The 19417-nt window shown below is 39.2% G+C and overlaps 1 protein-coding gene across 1 annotated transcript in view; it reads right to left on the bottom strand.

Annotated features, from left to right (window-relative positions):
• Window positions 1-1248: 1248 nt before the first annotated feature.
• Window positions 1249-19417, bottom strand: part of LOC132778693 (aldehyde oxidase 1-like) — a 69712-nt gene continuing 51543 nt past the window's right edge. Inside the window, exons 27-35 of the mRNA XM_060781927.2 lie at window positions 18443-18538; window positions 16296-16424; window positions 14692-14766; window positions 13410-13462; window positions 11435-11549; window positions 10906-10971; window positions 8373-8561; window positions 5437-5604; window positions 1249-3332 (exon numbers count right to left, since the gene is read on the bottom strand). Of these exons, the coding sequence (XP_060637910.2) occupies window positions 3288-3332; window positions 5437-5604; window positions 8373-8561; window positions 10906-10971; window positions 11435-11549; window positions 13410-13462; window positions 14692-14766; window positions 16296-16424; window positions 18443-18538 (936 nt within the window). The 3' untranslated portion in view covers window positions 1249-3287. The remainder of the gene's footprint in view (window positions 3333-5436; window positions 5605-8372; window positions 8562-10905; window positions 10972-11434; window positions 11550-13409; window positions 13463-14691; window positions 14767-16295; window positions 16425-18442; window positions 18539-19417) is intronic.

Raw genomic sequence — 19417 nt, 5'->3', positions numbered from 1 at the left:
ATAACAGGCCACCCAGATGTGAGATAGCTTGAACCCTTCAGAAAAAGAGTGATGGTGGAAAGGGGACTTTTGTCTTTCCCTATAGTGAAATGAGAGCTGCCTGGATTAGAGCATGCCACCATCAAGGCAGCAAGAAAACAGCATTCACACACAGTGGTGAGTGGTAATGCCTGTTGCCCTCACCTAGGGTGAAAGTACTGTTAAAGAAACTGAGAAAAAAAGAAAGAAACTTGGAAGCAGATGCTATGTTAGATTCAGGCTATACTAGATCCATCATGAGCCCTAAGACAGCTGCTAGACTGGGAATAGCTTCAGTGTGACTTCACACCCTGGTCACTTTTTTCAGCTAGATAGGAGAGAGATGAAAAGGAAGACTGAAATTGTGTTTCTGGGGGTAGAGACACATTGGAAAACAATACCCCTACCTATTAGGGCTGGGCGGTTTCGTTTCGTTAATTCGTAATTTGTTAAAAATTCGTTATTTTTTTATAACTAAGCGATAACGAACCATTCTGGAGCAACTTAAAAACGAAACGAATTTTTAAATTCGTTTCGTAAATGCTTCGGATTAGTTATGTATTCGTTTCGTTATCGATTTGAGGTCGTTTCGTTATTATTTCCGCATGTCTGGGGCAAGTTTTATAGTTGTTTTTTGTTTAATTAGTGAAAAAAAATTATAATATCACACCAACAGTCAACAACAGAGGGAGAGGGAAGCTTCAGAAGTTCCCCCTGTCCCATATGGAGGTTTTTTAGCGTATTGCGCGGTCGCGTCCGCCATTAACGAATCGATTCGTTATTGTTTCGTATTTGTTTCGTTAATGTTTCGTAATTTTTTTAACATTTACGAATTTTTGTAAATATCGAACTTTTTAAAAGAAAAATTTCGGAATTCTTTTAAATATCAAAACGCAAAAACCCCCAAAAAACGAATCGATTTTAGAAACAAATTTTTCCGTTGTTACCCAGGCCTACTACCTATAATTATCCGATTGTGTTTGGGTTAGACTGGCTTAAATTCCATAATCTCAGTTAAATAAGGGGGAGGGGAAGTAGGTATACAGAACCTATATGTAGAACTCATGTCTTATGGAAATACCGGATCCCAGGGGAAGCAGAGGAAGGGGAAAGGGGGAGTGAAGCAGTTTTGGGAGGAGTGGTAGCAGAAAGAGCAGCACCCATTCCAGGTTCTATGCAGTGAAACTGTGAGTAAAGCAATCTTCGAGATACAATAAACGAAACCACAGCTGAAGTTATAAAATGCACCAAATGCATTTATTTATTTACTTACTTACTATATTTATATCTCGCTCTTCTCACCCCGAGGGGGACTCAGAATGGCTTACAAACAAGGCAAAATCCAATGCCACTTCGTGAATAGACAGAAGACAATATATTTAAGCAATAAAAAACAATAAATCATATAAAGGCACTTAAAGAATTCTTGGAAGGTTATTAAGGCAAATAAAGCTTAAAAGACTTGACAGCTCGATAATTTATAGACTGTATCATTAATAAAATGTTAAAAGTTTGGTTTTTACTTACTTGTATCTACCCAAAACAAAAACTTCTCAAGAAAGCAACTTGCTGAACTTTCAAAAGTGACCTTTTTCCTTCCCTAGCAACTATAGTTATCAACAAAGTGAGACGGCAAGACATTGTACTATAGTGCCATTGTGCGTACATCATATCATCATCATCATCATCATATTTAATTACTTATTAATCGCCCTCCATCCGAGAATGCTCTAGGCGATTTACAGCTAAATTATAAAAGATAAAATACATACATACATAAATTAAAAATTAACAGAGATTGAATGCTCTAGTAAAAAGCCAGATCTTAAGTGCTAGAGTAAAAGGCCCTAAGTCACGCATGGCTCTCAAATAGGGTGGCAAGGAATTCCATAAGGCAGGGGCAGAAATAGAAAAAGCCCTGCGTCTGGTGATTTCCAAGTGCACTTCTCTAGGACCCGGTATATAGAGTAAGTCATGTTGGGATGGTCATTGCGACCTTCGATGATGGGAGAAGGAGAGGCGGTCCCTAAGGTACGATGGACCCTGGCCGTAAAGAATGTTAAAGGTCAGAACTAACATCTTATACAGGCCACGGTACTCAGTTGGAAGCCAATGTAAATGTTACAGCACTGGTGTTATATGGCATTTCATGGGCGTTCTTGTGAGTAACCTGGCTGCCACATTCTGAACAATACGGAGCTTTCGGGTCGTAGACATTGGAAAGCCAACATACAGGGCCAATGTACAAGTGCATACAAGGCCAATGTACAAGTGCATTATTACATGAAAGTTTCTATTTTTAAAAAATTAGGAAAAGCTTTAAGAATGAGTGTTTCTTAAAAACACTTCTGGAAGGAGCTTCATGATTTCCAAGTGTATTAGGACATACTTAGTCTTATTTTTTTAATACTCATTCAAAATCACTTCAATGGAAGTGTCAAAATAGCAGTTTCCCAAATTAGTTTAGTGTTTATACCTTGTTTTAGATTTCCTTACTTTATATTTTATGTTTCTTTTACTTATTTTATGTTTATTTTACTGGTTCTCTTCTGTCTCACATTAAGTGATATTTGTCTTTACGATTCTAAAGGAGGACAACATCAGTTATACAAGTATTCAATGCTAAGGTATTGCCACATCGGTGCATAGTGGTGTGCAGATAGTAATTTTGCTGCCATGGAATCCACACATAATAATAATAATAATAATAATAATAATAATAATAATAATTTATTTGATCAGTCATATGACCATTTCAAAATAGAATACAAGTAAAAAAAAAACAAGGCAACAAGGTGAAGGCAGCAGCCGACCTTCTATTTATAGTCAGAATCTTATTTTCCTGGTTCTTCTTTCAGGAATCCACACAAACGACATTTCTGAGATTTAACCTCGGTCTTCCTAGTTGTGTGCCAAATGCACTTATACAATTAGAATTGGGTCAAATGTCAATTGAGTCCCGGGCATTGATCCTTAAAGTACATTTTTGGTTAAAATGTTTTTTTACCCCTGTGGGATTGGCTCCCTTCTTATTAACTGATGGGTTTCCATTCTAGATGGGAAAAGACACTGGATGAGAAACTAGCTAAACTGGGTTTCTCACAAACCACTATTTTGGCAATGGGACATAGGAAACTAATATGCTCTTTTGTATAAAACCAGCAATATTTCCCTTGACAAAACAAGTATTGAAATGAAATGAAATGAATTTGTCAGTCAGTGGCCGATATTGGCACAAATGTCATGATCCACATGTTCCTGGTTTTCCTTCAAAGGGAGATGGCCCAAGAAGAAGTGCATTTGTCCTTTGGGATCTAGGAGAAAGAAAAATATTACATAGGAGTAATTAATTCAAAAGATGTCAATAGTAAAGCTAACTATTAAATTAGCTTAAATTTCTTTAAGACAAACTCAGTAACAACTGATAGGCAAGTAAAAAGAGTAGCTACAGCACACTGGAGATTTGGAAGGTCACTGAGTGCAAGGAAGATAATGCTGATACGTGCATTCTGCGGCAATGGCAAAATAAATCTAAACTGGCATACAGTCTATGGTTTTAAAAGTCTATTCAAATTGCTGAACTCTAGTCTCAAAATAGACTCAGCATCTTGGAAAGCTTCCTTAAAGTTCAGTCTTAAACCCTGAATAGATTTGCCATCCCATGAATACAGATACTACCAATTACCACTACACGCAACAGCAACTACTGTGAAGTTGACCTGTGAAAACATCAATGAGTGCCCAGGGATTTTGAAAAAGGATTGGTGTGGGAGAACTTTTCAGTGGATGGATCTCTATCTCAACAGAACAGTTGTTTTTTGGATTTTTTTTATTTGTACAGTATCATGCCATTGTATCTTTGGGCTTGGCCTCATGTTAGCTGCCCTGAGTCCCCTTTGGGGAGATGGTGGTGGGGTATAAATAAAGTTGTTTATTATTATTATTATTATTATTATTATTATTATTATTTGAAACACAACAAGTTGAATCCACAGCCATTGTATCTTTGGGCTTGGCCTCATGTTAGCTGCCCTGAGTCCCCTTTGGGGAGATGGTGGTGGGGTATAAATAAAGTTGTTTATTATTATTATTATTATTATTATTATTATTATTATTATTTGAAACACAACAAGTTGAATCCACAGCCATTGTATCTTTGGGCTTGGCCTCATGTTAGCTGCCCTGAGTCCCCTTTGGGGAGATGGTGGTGGGGTATAAATAAAGTTGTTTATTATTATTATTATTATTATTATTATTATTATTATTTGAAACACAACAAGTTGAATCCACAGCCATTGTATCTTTGGGCTTGGCCTCATGTTAGCTGCCCTGAGTCCCCTTTGGGGAGATGGTGGTGGGGTATAAATAAAGTTGTTTATTATTATTATTATTATTATTTGAAACACAACAAGTTGAATCCACAGCAGACACTCTACTGGCCGTTGTATTGGATCACACGTTGGACACTTCCCAAGTGTCTAGGACTGTGTGATGTATCGGCAAATAATGTGTGCAGATCCCAGTAAACTGACAGATGGTAATCTTGTCAGCGTCAATTGTGTTTAAGTGCAGGCCAAGGTCTTTAGGCACTGCACCAAGTGTGCCGATCACTATTATTATTATTATTATTATTATTATTATTATTATTATTATTTTACTGACACAAAAGCACAGTATGTCATAGCAAACGAGATCTATATGCTGGATTTCATATAACAAAATAAAAAGTCGAACACTTCCCCAAGCATCTAGGACTATGTGATGTATTTTCAAATGATGCGCACAGATCCAATTATTATTATTATTATTATTATTATTATTATTATGTTACTATTTTACACTATTTATTTCATATGGGTTTGTAGGGGGAGACTTCCTGTTTAAATCAGTGGATTGTGATGCCATGTATGTGGTGGAACCACAATATAGCGATGTCCTCGGGCACCATCCTGCCCCTCTCTACCAACGCCTGTTGCTTGAAATGACCACTTGAGTGATGGGGACTGTTATTGATATATAGCAAAATCAATTAAAGTAGGTCCAATAAGCTGTGTTCATGTGGGAATATATCTAATGCCAGAGCCTGTAATTTCTTTACTTCCCATAAGCCAGATTTTATTTAGATTTGTAAACAATTCACACCATGGAAGTCCAAGCCTCAAACTAATGGGAATTTTGGAAGATATTAGCCCATAACAACTGGCATATATTTCCGTTGTTATGAGCTTCTTAAAGATGACTGAATCTTTAACTCACAAAAAACTGAAGTGGAAACCTTATATTGCTCAACTTACAATGTCATATTCATATCATAAGAGCGTTTGTCATCACTCTTTCAGATTTAAATGCCTAAAACATGGCTTTACATCACTGGGTGAAGCATGCAAAATATTTTTGACAGAAACATTATTTTTTTACCATTTCTGTGAACTGGTCAGCACAAGCCATCCGGATACGTTCAGGAGTCAGGGGACTGTTCAGTTCAAAATCCTCAGATAATGCTCTTTCCATCCTCACAGCAGCCACTGCATCCCTTATTGCAAAAAACACAGAGCACCCCAAGAAAACAGCTGCTTCACCAAGACCCTGTCAGGAACAAAGACAGAAACAGTGAAAGCACTTTTGGTTTTAAAGCATGTAAAAAGTAGAGCATGTTTTAAGATTGTTGATTCTGGGACTATAGGACATGAGACAAGATGAAAATTAAGCACAACAGAAAATTGTGAAAGTTGCCATTTGCAAAACTGTCGTGGATGGCCTGATGCCAAGATGTTTGTATTAATACTTTTACCAGATATTGTATGAAAAAAGATGTCTGATTCAAACTTCTGGTTATAGGGTGAAACTACCTAAATGAATGGTTACTCAGCTATAATTTGTTAGGATACTACTAACAGAAGATAGTACATAACATGTCACTTTGGGTTATGAGTAAGTGAATGAAACCTTGGTGTCATGGGTGAAATGATTAAGGGAAGTAATTAAGCTCTTCCACCTTGGGAAATGGAAAGTTAATCCCAAACTGGCTCCCACTTCAAATAGCCTTGGCAATATGCTGAAAATGTTATTGCTTAATATCAGTACACTAAATGAAAAAGATTAACAAAAAGATTAAAAAGTCTGACTGGCAATACAGAGACAGGCCTGGGGGCTGGGGGGCGGCCCCTTGGGCTCTTTTCTCAGGCCCTCCTCTCTCTCACTATTCTATCCTTCCCTCCTTCTCTCTTTCCTTCCTCCATCCCTCCCTCCCTCCTTTTTGTCCTTCCTTCCCTCTTTCCTCCCTCCCTCCCTCCTTTTCTCTCTTTCTCCTTCCTTCCTTCCTGTCTTTCCTTCCTTCTCTCTTTCCTTCTTCCATCCCTCCCTTCCTCCTTTTTGTCCTTCCCTCTTTCCTCCCTCCCTCCTTCTCTCTTTCTCCTTCCTTCCTTCCTTCCTTCCTTCCTTCCTTCCTTTTTGTCTTTCCTTCCTTCTCTTTCCTTCCTCCATCCCTCCCTTCCTCCTTTTTGTCCTTCCTTCCCTCTTTCCTCCCCCTTCTCTTTCTTTCTTTATCCTTCCTTCCTTCCTTCCTTCCCTTTTATCTTTCCTTCCTTCTCTCTTTCCTTCCTCCATCCCTCCCTTCCTCCTTTTTGTTTTTCCCTCTTTCCTCTCTCCTTCTCTCTTCCTTCCTTCCTTCCTTCCTTCCTTCCTTCCTTCCTTCCTTCCTTTTTGTCTTTCCTTCCTTCTCTTTCCTTCCTCCATCCCTCCCTTCCTCCTTTTTGTCCTTCCTTCCCTCTTTCCTCCCCCTTCTCTTTCTTTATCCTTCCTTCCTTTCTTCCTTCCCTTTTATCTTTCCTTCCTTCTCTCTTTCCTTCCTCCATCCCTCCCTTCCTCCTTTTTGTCTTTCCCTCTTTCCTCCCTCCCTCCTTCTCTCTTTCTCCTTCCTTCCTTCCTTCCTTCCTTTTTGTCTTTCCTTCCTTCTCTTTCCTTCCTCCATCCCTCCCTTCCTCCTTTTTGTCCTTCCTTCCCTCTTTCCTCCCCCTTCTCTTTCTTTCTTTCTTTATCCTTCCTTCCTTCCTTCTTTCCTTCCTTCTTTCCTTCCTTCCTTCCTTCCTTCCTTCCTTCCTTCCTTCCTTCCCTTTTATCTTTCCTTCCTTCTCTCTTTCCTTCCTCCATCCCTCCGTTCCTCCTTTTTGTCCTTCCTTCCCTCTTTTCTCCCTCCTTCTCTCTCTTTCTCCTCCCTCCCTTTCTTCCTTCCTTCCTCTCCTTTTCTTTTTCTTCCTCCTTTCCTCATGGAGGATGTTTAGCTGGGAGAAGAGAAGGTAGAAAGGGAACATGAGAACCATATTTCAAGATTTCGAAGGGTGTCCCATTGAGGAGGAGGAAGTCTAGAGACCAGGGCACAAGGGAGCAACAGTTTCAAGTGGCAGGGAAAGAGATTCAGCTGAAAAGATTAGGAAGGACTTCCTGAGAGTAAGAGCTGTTGGAGAGTGGCATCGGCTGCCTGGGAGTGTGGTGGAGTTTCCTTCTCTGGAGGCTTTTCTGCAGAGGCTGTGCTTTGATTGTGCCTTCCTGCATGGCAGGGAGTTGGGCTGAATGGCCCTTGGGGTTCTCTTTGGGATTCATATGTTTATGTTTATTGATGTTTGATATTGCTTGTTTTGCTATGCTTATTTTAACCTGTTTTGTTGGGCATGTCCCTTTGTAAGTCACTCTGAGTCCCTTTGGGGAAATGGAGGCGGGGTATAAAAATAAAGATTATTATTATTATTATTATTATTAGTAGTAGTAGTAGTAGTAGCAGCAGCAGCAGTAGTAGTAGTAGTATTAATATTGTTATTATATCCAAATGTTTCCCGTCTTTCCTTCACTTCCTCAGTAGTTGTAGCCCATGCCCTGCTGGGTTGAGATATGTGCGTTTGAAGGCAGGTAGTCACAATACCACTTTGGATATTTACCATGAAGGAGGAATACACAGAATGAGTTTACAGAAGAGGCTGAGAAACAGCTGCTGTCACCAAAACCAAGAATTTTCAGGCAGCTAATGTCTTGACTTATCAGTTCAATTCTAGCCAAGGGAAAAGAAGACAAATGTCTTCCTGTCCAAAGCAGCCACCAAAAAACATAACATAGGAGCCAAGGCTGCATTCTCCAATAACCCAGGGGGCACATTCACAGGGGAATATCCAATGAGAAATTCTCTAGGTTGGTGTGAGGATAGACCACATCAGCTCTAGTTTCTGATATAGAACATATGCCATCCAGTAGTCGCCATCTGCTTATTTCAGGTCTCATGGCCCACCAGTGGGTTGTGACCCACAAGTTGGGAACCACTGGTCTAAACAGAAGGAGGGACTTTACATTGGTTTTGACCTTCTTACCTTTGATGAATAGATTGCTGTTGAATTTTGGGAAGACTGTAACAAGGAGACGCTGAACTGTTCTGGGATGTCACAAACTGCTGGGATTTTATATTGATCTGGTCCTCGTGTGTAGAGGACTCCCTCGGCCGAGTATTTGAGTTCCTCTTTTGTGTACAGCCCAAGTCCCTGAACAAAGGCGCCTTCAATCTGTCAACAGGAAGTAGAGCTTACAGTTAAATTATAGTGGTTCCACCATATCCATGGGATCACAATCTGGAACCACTGTATAGCTATGTTCTCTGGCACCATCCTGCCCCTCTTTACTGACACCTGTTGCTTGAAATGACCACTTGAGTGATGGGGACTGTTATTGATATATAGCAAAACTTAGCTGGGCAGTATAATGAACAATATAATGAATGAACAAAAGGAAGTCATCTCTTTTTGTGAGCCATAGTTGTTTTATGATGAACAGATATGCCAAACAGTATTCAAACTGCGTTGCTGTGAGTTTTCTGAGCTGTATGGCCATGTTGCAGAAGCATTCTCTCCTGACATTTTGCCCACATCTATCATAGGCATCCGCAAAGGTTGTGAGGTATGCCTGCCATAGATGTGGACAAAATGTCGAGAGAGAGGCTTCTGGAACATGGTCAGACAGCCCAGAAAACTCACAGCAATCTAGTAATTCCAGCCACAAAAGCCTCCAACAACATTATATTCAAATTAATAAAACAGAATGGTAAAAGGGGGCAGTAAAAAAAGAATATTGACTGTGTGTGTACACAGACAGACACATGTAATACAACTTCCAGAATTCTATAACTATCACAAACTGATTCTGAAAGAATTATTGCTAAACAGATTGAGTGAGAGATTATTAACCATAATTATTTATTAACTTCATGATCACTTATAAGCAACCATCATAGATACGAAAAATAAACACAGTACCAAAAACTAATAATACAGAAATCTATATAAATAAAAATGTAATGTTCGTTTGTGGGATTTACATAACTCAAAAACCATTGGACAAATTGACACCAAATTTGGACACAATACACCTATCAGGCCAAAAAGTGACCATCACTCATAAAAACACTGAAAAACACAGTGGAAGAGACTTAAAAAGCCAGAAAAACAAAAAAAACTACATTGTAATGCATGCACAAAACCACATATATACACAAAAGAACAGAACAGATTGGAAGCAATTTGAAGACTTTATGAGTACCTACAACGAGAAGGAAGAAACAGGACCTTAATAGAAGATTAGTAAGACAAAACAAAGCAAAATTTAATTTAAGAAACACTAAGGAAAAATTGACAGGAAGAAGAGCCGCGATAAGAAATGAAGGAAAAACTAAAGAGAAGGATAAGAATGTCGGAAGGAAGATTGGGAAGTCAACACTCCCCCCCCCCAATTCATACTACCCTTATCCTTCTTCAACTCCTTACCCATCCTCCCCCCCTCATCCCCCTACCTTTTCCCCCTCCCCCCTTCACCTTGATATCCTTACCCAACACCTTTCCCTACTACATATATACTCTGTAAAACCTCAATAAAAATTTATTAAAAAATATTATTATTATTTTAAAAGCCAAAAAATATATTAAAAATACATTACAACTCATATGCAAAACCACACATATATACGCAAACACATGTATATACACATATACACAAATATATACACATATATAGGCGTTGGCCTTTAAAGCCCTAAACGGTTCTGGCCCAACTTATCTATCCGAACGTATCTCAGCCTATCAGCCCACCAGGACCCTAAGATCTTCTGGGGAGACCCTGCTCTCTATCCCGCCAGCTTCACAAGTGCGGCTGGCGGGAACGAGAGACAGGGCCTTTTCTGTGGTGGCCCCTCGGCTTTGGAACACCCTCCCCATAGAGGTACGATCAGCCTCCTCACTGATGGTGTTTTGGAATAGATTGAAGACATGGATGTTTAAACAAGCATTCGGTTAATCCGTTGCAACGAATTTTGATGACTAAAGGATTGGTAATCATGGACGATGAATTTTGGATTGCGATTCCAGTTACGAGATGCATGGGATTATTATTGGTGGCCCAATCATTTGTATTGTATATGTGTTTTATGCTTTTAAACTGAATACTGTTTTTTAAGTGTTGTAAACCGCAATGAGTCGCCGACTTAGGCTGAGATATTAGCGGTATACAAGCGCATAAATAAATAAATAAATAAATAAAATAATATACACATACAAAGCACATACACACAGACTGGGCCACAGCAATGTGTGGCAGGGGAAGGCTAGTGGATAAATAATTAATGAAATATGCCTATGATGGTGAAACTAAGAGGAAAAAAAGATGAAGAATAGACATATCTGTGAAAACCATGGCATTGAAGATTAATAAAATCTCACCAAATCTGCTAATGTAAGATCTGTTGGTGATGGGGAACTGTTAGTCCAGAGATGTTAGAGTTAGTACCAATCAATTGTACAGGCTTCACTTAGTTTACTCACAGAAAAAAAAAAGTATAAGAAGAAATGGTTGGAGACATACCTGACCTATATCCACTGCAGGATTGATGCTACATCCACCATCGATAACAATATCTGTCCTGATGTTCTGTCAATGAACGACAAAGTGGATTAAATTGGAGGGGAAATTAACCACACATACAACGATCATTCATAGGTTTTTATTGTTCTAGGTGTTACTGAGTCACTTAGGCTGTTGTTTTTTTAAAAATCCTATTTTCACCACATGCTTTTGATTCCTCTGGATTACAACAGTTCTGATTTTCTGCGGAGAAAAACTAAGAATTGGGAAAGGTGTAGATGGCTGTGTACTATTAAAAGAACAGAAAAATACTTCCATCCTCTCATAGTTGTCATCCATTTGGCATGGCAAGGCAGAACCTAAGATTTCAATCCAATTTTAATTATGTTGTAGAGACCAGGGTGATTTAAAAACTGGTAGCTTGCATACTATGGCATTCAGAGCACATGAAAGTCTTAAGCAAGCCATCCAGAGACTCCGCTGAGCTTGCATTCTGCTCCACTCCTAAGGGCTGCCATAAACCAGTTACCTTGTGATCTCCTGTCAGGCAGTCGATTTCAACTTCTGAGCAGGCGGCTCCATAAACAAAATATTCAAATGGGTGGTTTTCCCCTTTTTCCCAGTCCATGCTTACTTCATAACCTCTGAAAGAAGTCATAGTGACTTGTGTTAAAATATGCAATTAGTTTCTGTGGAAATGATGATAAATCGTTAAGGAAAACAAAGTCTCTTAAAGATTAATTGGACCCTCAGTTAGTACAGTGTGTGTGTGTATAAATGTAATGTTTGTTTGTGGAATTAACATAACTCAAAAACGTCTGGACGAATTGCTGCCAAATTTGGCCACAAGACACCTAACTAACCCAAGGAGTGACCATCACTAAAAAAATCATTTTGTCATTTGGGAGTTGTCGTTGCTGGGATTTATAGTTCACCTACAATCAAAGAGCATTCTGAACTCCACCAATGATGGAATTGAACCAAACGTGGCATACAGGACTCCCATAACCAACAGAAAACACTAGAAGGGTTTGCTGGGTATTGACCTTGAGTTTGGGAGTTGTAGTTCACCTCCATCCAAAGAGCGCTGTGGATGGATCTGGACCAAACTTGGCACGAACATTCCATATGCCCAAATATGAACACAAATGAGTTTGGAGGAAATAGACCTTGACATTTGGGGGTTGTAGTTACTGGGATTTATAGTTCAATGATGGATCTGGACCAAAATTGGCACAAATATTCCACATGCCCAAATATGAACACAGATGGAGTCTGGGTAAAATAGACCTTGACATTTGGGAGTTGTAGTTACTGGGATTTATAGTTCACTTACAATCAAAGAGCATTCTGAACCCCACCAATGACAGAATTGGGGCAAACTCCCCACACAGAAGCCCCATGACCGACAGAAAATACTTAAGGCAATCCAGTCCAACTCCCTTCACCAGGGCAAGAAAACGCAATCAAAGCCCTCCTGAAAAAGAGCCATACAGCCATAGATACAGTTAGATAGATATGATTCACACACACACAGATATAGTATCATAGATTTAAAAGGGACCCCTAAAGAAGGACAATTAGTAACGGTGTAGGCAAACCAGACAATATCCACATTAACACTGACAAAGAAATAGCAAGAAATACTGTTTACCAACAAGCATAAAGAAATTACATATATTTGAAACCAACACTTTCTCATTACTTTATTTTCCAGATCACCAGACTGGGCCACAGCAACGTATAGCAGGGGACGGCTTGTGTGTGTGTGTGTGTGTGTATAATTGCATTGTGGGAGCAGTGGGCTCAACATAGACTGGGATCTTTTAATAGATCTATCCAATTTGCAATACATAAGATGTATGCTTGCATGACAGCATTTGTATGCTAGATAATGGTATGGAAAGAATGTGCATGTATAGTCATTGAGTTTGAAAAAGTTCTACAGCATTCTTCTATAACAGGCATGGGCAAACTTCGGCCCTCCGGGTGTTTTGGACTTCAACTCCTACAACTCCTCACAGCCTGTAGGTTGTTAGGAGTTGAGGTCCAAAACATCTGGAGGGCCAAAGTTTGCTCATGCCTGTTCTATAAGCTTCTGAACATGGTTTCCATTTCTGAATTTTCCTCAATGAAATTTGAATCCATTGCTGCCATTAACGGAATGCTGGTCAGGGTGATACCAGAGAAACCTCTTTGAAAGATGTTTTGACTTTCTGGAATACATGACATAGGAAGGAGCTGCAAGAGCTGGAATCTTCCTTTCCTTTCTCTAGTGGGATGCTCTTCATTAGTTTGGTCCCTTTTGTGAAGGCATACTCGAAATCAATTTTCCCTGTAAAAATATGGCCTTCACTCTTCATGTTTAATTGAGAAGCACAAATAATCACTCAAAATATTTATTATATGCATTACCTAAAAATATTATTTATTATTGAGCTCACATGCTCAGCCATGCAGCAAAATGCTTTTTGACCTTTTTTTTAAATGCTAATCTTGAGTACCTGAAGTAACCTGTAGCAGACAGGCTAATACTCTCCTCAAAAGCTGCTTTAGCCTGTAAAAGAAATAAGCATAGTTGGTATAATTCCTACATGCGTACAATTCAATTCCTATATATACAAATCATACAATATCGCATGCTAATAAGACTGTGCTCAAGCCCGTAGCCAGGATTTTGATTCGGGGGTGCTGAGTTTGATTCGGGGGGAGGGGGCTGAGTTTGATTCATAAGGGGGGTGGGGGGCTGAGGATACCCTAGCAAACCTTTTGTATCATTATCCCAACAGCCCCATGCATATGGGATATATTGAGCATGGTGATCAGATCATGATATGAATAAACACAACAGTTTAAATAATGTACCCGTAAGGCCTTCTCGCGGACCACCCTGAGAATTTGGGGGGGGGGGGCTGAAGCCCCTCAAGCCCCCCCTCCCCCCCAGCTACATGCCTAATTGTGCTAATATGATAATATGACTCAAGCACATAACTACACATTTTCAGTGACCCTTCTCCAAAATAATTGGGATCAGAAAGGTTTTCTTCCAATTTTGGAATACTTCTATATGCACATTCTGATAATGAGATATCTTGGAGATGGGATCAAAAACTAAAACTGCAATTCATTTACAGTTCATATGCATTTACAGTTCATATGCATGAATGGAGGAAATGCATAATGCCGCTACCACATCATCCTCATTGTGTTGTGAAAGTCAAGCAATTGGGGCGGGGGGATTACATCTGTACAGAGATAATATTACTGGGTTGCTTAGTGTAACTAGGGGAGTAATCAACAATACAGTTTGGAGGCTGGCATGGGCATCCAAAGCTATGGCTTATGTCAAATTTCTGATCATACTGACAGGAAGATTTTCTGGGAAGAGTTAGGCTGAAAAGGCTTTTTGGCCTCCCACACAACTCATATTTTTTAAAAGCCAGCTGACATCAGTCAGTGAATATGAATGCTATTTTGATGAAATTGACTTCTACTCTCTCCCTCTTCAATAAGTTTATGTTATGTCTGAGAGGAGTTGTGGAATGTAGCATATAGAAAGCATAAGGCCCATCATTCCAGGAGTGGTTGGAAATAAAACAATCTCTTTCATGTCACTGCAAATCAAATGTATTATAAACATCCAGATGTAAACACAACTAAGTATTTGTGTCCTGGCTTTAAAGTATTGCATGAGGAATCTTCTACTACAGAGCAAGTGGTTCTAAATGTCATTCGAGTTTCAACTGCTATCACCATTAATTATTTTGAACATACGAGATCCCTTACCCATTCTTTCCAGGTGCCCTTAGGGTTCCGAGTAATTATGGGTTCTAGGCGTTTCAAAAGGGTCTGGCAGGCATCCTGGTGCAATCAGGAAGAACATAGAGAAGAAAAGAAAAATCTTTACTTAAAACACTAGACAGATTCTTCTGCTTTTGTTATACTGTTGGGCTATTACCAACATTGCAGATATCAGTATATATTAATTGACGGCATTGGCCAGAGCTGGGGGAAATAATTTTGGATTACAAATTTCATTGGGAAATGGGAAATTCTAGGAATCCCAATTTAAAAAGTTATGTTTTCAAGTTCATTGTAGAAGAATCTCTAGACTCCATATGAATGGCACAGTAGTCCTGAAGAACTCTCTGCATCTCAAGGTTTTAATTTTCAACCACAAAATGGGAGGAACATATATTAAAGCTGACTAGGACACCGTCCTCTAATCTACATGGAATCTGTCACATTTTTGATATTAGAACTAGACATCCAGTCAGCCTTCCCATTAGCCACAGAACCAAGCAAAAGTGGGAAATCTGCAAATAAAATAAAACCACGATCTTTTTAACTTGAGAAAAAGACCTCTAGAAAACGCTAGATCTTCCAACGCAACTCTATTTTGCAGTCAAACTGCAAAAATTAAACCAACAAATGTGGAAGGCGGACTGTACTTGATTTTATAGGTGACTGTACTTGATTTTAACTCAAATTTATAGCTTCTCATCTAAGCACAACACATTGTTCTCAACTAATTCTCTTAGAAATACTAGATTAAGAGAAAATATATGTTAATAAGGACTCCGCTTTTGCATTTTCTAATTTTATTTATTATGTCAGAAGCAAATTGAGGGTACAGCTATAATGTATTTAAAAACACAAAGTTAAAAACTTGGCATTATATTAAATTTCCTTTGACCAGAAGCTGGCTACTTGGGGTGCCTCTGATGCCACTGTGTGGTCCTCCACTGTACATGTGGCAGGGCTCAGGTTGCATTGTATTAATTGTGGTCTGTGGTTTGCTCTTCTCCACACTCGCATGTCATGGACTCCACTTTGTAGCTCCATTTCTTAAGGTTGGCTCTGCATCTCGTGGTGCCAGAGCGAAGCCTGTTCACTGCCTTCCAGGTCGCACAATCTTCTGTGTGCCCTGGAGGGGGTCTCTCATTCAGTATCAGCCACTGATTGAGTTTCTAGGTTTTTGCCTGCCACTTTTGGGCTCTTGCATGCTGAGGTGTTCCTGCGAGTATCTCTGGAGATCTTAGGAAGCTACTTCTTGATTTAAGACGTGGCATGTCTAATTCTAAACACAATAAGCATGTTTAGAATTAGAAAATGATGCCAACATGCCAACATTTTCTAATTCTAAACACACTTATCTGAAAGTAAAAGCCTGTTGAAATCGCAAAGAGTTTCTCTCAAACACTAACCTTTACTGTATGAAGCTGGTGCCATTTCCTTGTGAAGTAACATATGAATAAAACCCTTTATTACATTTTCTATAGTTTTATTTCAGAAAAAAAGGCACAGTGAATCACCATTATTCCCTTTGTGAATATATGTCAATAGGTTGGAACCTAATCTAGGGATAGAATATTAATACCACACTTTACCTTCACTGCCATTCCATTGACATCAGTTCCCTGAGAACCTACTGAACCAATTGTATTAGGTACAGTTGTTGTGCTTGTTTCACAGATGTGAATATTTGACACTGGCATTTTTAATTCTCTGCTAGCAACCTAGAAAGAGAAATATATACATTAATGCTCTGATTTACGTACAGTATCTTGTAAATCTTGATGAGGGTGATGTGAAGAAAAAGCATTAACATTCCAAGTTTCTGCCTGCAGATGTAACATTTAGAAAGTCATTCAAAAGTTTGTGTTGCTTAGGGCCCTTCCAGACCGACCTATATCCCAGGTTTTCTGTTTATCCCAGATTATCTGGAAGTGTGGACCCAAATAATCCAGATTAAAACAGAAAACCTGGGATTAGATCCTGAGATATAGGGCCTGCCTGGAAGGGCCCTGAGATCAATAAATGAACCAGAATATAGTCACAAGAGGGGCTACAGAGCTGGAAAAAATAGAGCTTAGCTTTGGGTTGTTTACAATTTATTTTATTTTAATTTATTTACAGCATTTTTACCTCACCCTTCTCAACCCCCAGAGGGTACAATGGTACATGATGGTGAAGAAGTGACAGCCTGTTTCCTCCTGTACATATCAGGAATTGGCAACTTCTTTATTTACTGTGTGATCACTCTGTTGCTCAGCCTCATTCACTTAATTTTGTGAGTGTGCGTCAAACAATGATATTGTCCACTTGTAGCTCTTTGTTTTTCCACAGTTTGCATTTTCCACTTGTAGGAAAACTTGTTGTGAAAAGCCAGACAGTGTCTTTTATTTCCTAAAATGAGGACTCCTGCCTCTGGAAATGGTCCAGGGCTTTCTACTCATGACCGCTTCCTGCCTAAGAAATTTTCACGTTACCCCTGGTATATAAGTATATTGATCAGTTGTCAGAATTTAAGACATAAGTGAGGATCTATTGCTTCCAAAAGGCCTACCCAAGCAGTTTTAATGATGAATTTAAAACTTCCAATTTATGTCTAGCTTTTGTTTTGTGTATTTAATATGTATTTTATGGAAATACATTTTAATATATGTATTTTATGGAGTGTTTTTAAATGATTATGTGCTTTGATTATGCGTTTTAGCAATGTTGTAATCCACTATGAGGAGAGGCGGGTAAGAAATAAAATAATAATAATAATAATAATAATAATAATAATAATAACAAGGATAAAAAGAAAAAAACAATGGTAATAAATCAGCATTTGCAAGGCTGTTTTTTTTTTTCTTTTGTGGAGTACAGCTGAAGCATTTTCTGCAGTCCACTGTAAACGCTGCCCATTGTTGCTAACAGATACATGTAAATGTCTAAAACAGTCACTAGGTGGCATTCAGAAACCTTTTGCTTTTGTCAATTTTTTTGTGACCCCAGCATTGACCTAAGGCGACTCCATTTGGGGTCAGGACCCACAGTTTAAGAAGCAGTTTTCTAGACTATGAGTTACCAGGAAGCACTCCTTTGGTTTATTTCCTGGGAATCTGTAGGCCATTAAGAGAAATAGGAGCTCCCTCTATCAAGCTCCAGCTCCTCATGCGGGGACATGAGAGAAGCCTCCCACAAGGATGATAAAACATCAAAAATCATCCAGGCATCCCCTGGGCAACGTCCTTGCAGACGGCCAATTCTCTCACACCAGAAGCGACTTGCAGTTTCTCAGGTCGCTCCTGACATGACAAAAAATAAATAAATAAGAAAAATCAGATGCCCAAACGTGCTATTTGTAAAATGCACTGTCTTGGCTTACTTAAGAAAAAAAGGGGAATCAAGGAAATCGATTGTAAGAGAACCTTTATCATGTTAGAATGTAGCTCCCTGGATTCAGGTGACTAATAATAGCCAGTGGTTCAGTTGAAAAAGATTGATATACAACTCTTGTTTTCCCTCCGAGCTTGTCAAAGAAAGCTGAAGATTGTAAGTAACAAAGTAAGTAAGTAAATAATCTCATTGGGCTAAATCCAAATGTTAGTCCCAACTACAGTACAGCAACTGAATGAATGGGACATTCATTGTTCATTTATTTAACTCCCATTATTTCCAAAGGCTAACTCTACATGGCCAATTAAAATGTGCTCAATACAGACATACATTCTCAAAACCATAATGGACACAATCATCCTAGTACCTGGATCATCTTGGTGTGCAGCCCTTGCCCCATTTCTACACCTCCGTGAGTCAGAAGCAGAGACCCATCTGTATACAAATGAACCAGAGCAGCCGCCTAGAAAATAGCAGTAACAATGAGAACCTGACTCTACGCACTGCATTAAATCAGTGTTTTTCAACCTTCCTAATGCCGTGACCCCTTAATACAGTTCCTCATGTTATGGTGATCCTCAACCATAAAATTATTTTTGTTGCTACTTTATAACTGTAATTTTGCTTCTGTTATGAATCTTAATGTAAATATCTGATATTCAGAATGTATTTTCATTTGGCAAAAATGCCTGATACGCCCAAATCTGAATACTGGTGGGGTTGGAGGGTGATGTTCGATTTTGTCATTTGGGAGCTATAGTTGCTGGAATTTATAGTTCACTTGCAATCAAAGAGCATTCTAGACTCCACCAACAATGGAACTGAACCAATCTTGGCACACAAAACTCCCCTGACCAACAGAAAATACTGGAAGGGTTTGGTGACCTTGAGTTTTGGAGTTGTAGTTCACCTACATCCAGACATCACTGTCGACTCAAACAATGATAGATCTGGACCAAACTTGGCACAAATATTCAATTTGCCCAAATGTAAACACTGGTGGAGTTTGGAGAAAACAGACCTTTACATTTGGGAGTTGTAGTTGCTGGGATTTATAGTTCACCTCCCATCTAAGAGCATTCTGAACACCACCAATGATAGAATTGGGCTAAATTTCCCACACAGAACCTCCATGCCTTGAAGGGACTTGCTGGCATGAGCCTCCCTCCAGCCTCGCACGCTATCCCTCACCCACACATGTGCACCATGCTGCCATGTGTCAGTCACGCCTGCTCTTCCTCCCTGCTTGGAGTTTCAGAAACAGCCCTCCCCTTCTCTGAGAGGCCAGCCAATCACAGCAGAGAAGGGCTTTTGGTGGGAGGTTTTGCAGTCTGTTTCCAAA

This window comes from Anolis sagrei, chromosome 1, assembly GCF_037176765.1.
Source record: "Anolis sagrei isolate rAnoSag1 chromosome 1, rAnoSag1.mat, whole genome shotgun sequence".
Lineage (NCBI taxonomy): Eukaryota > Metazoa > Chordata > Lepidosauria > Squamata > Dactyloidae > Anolis > Anolis sagrei.
This window is presented reverse-complemented; position numbering and strand designations above follow the sequence as displayed.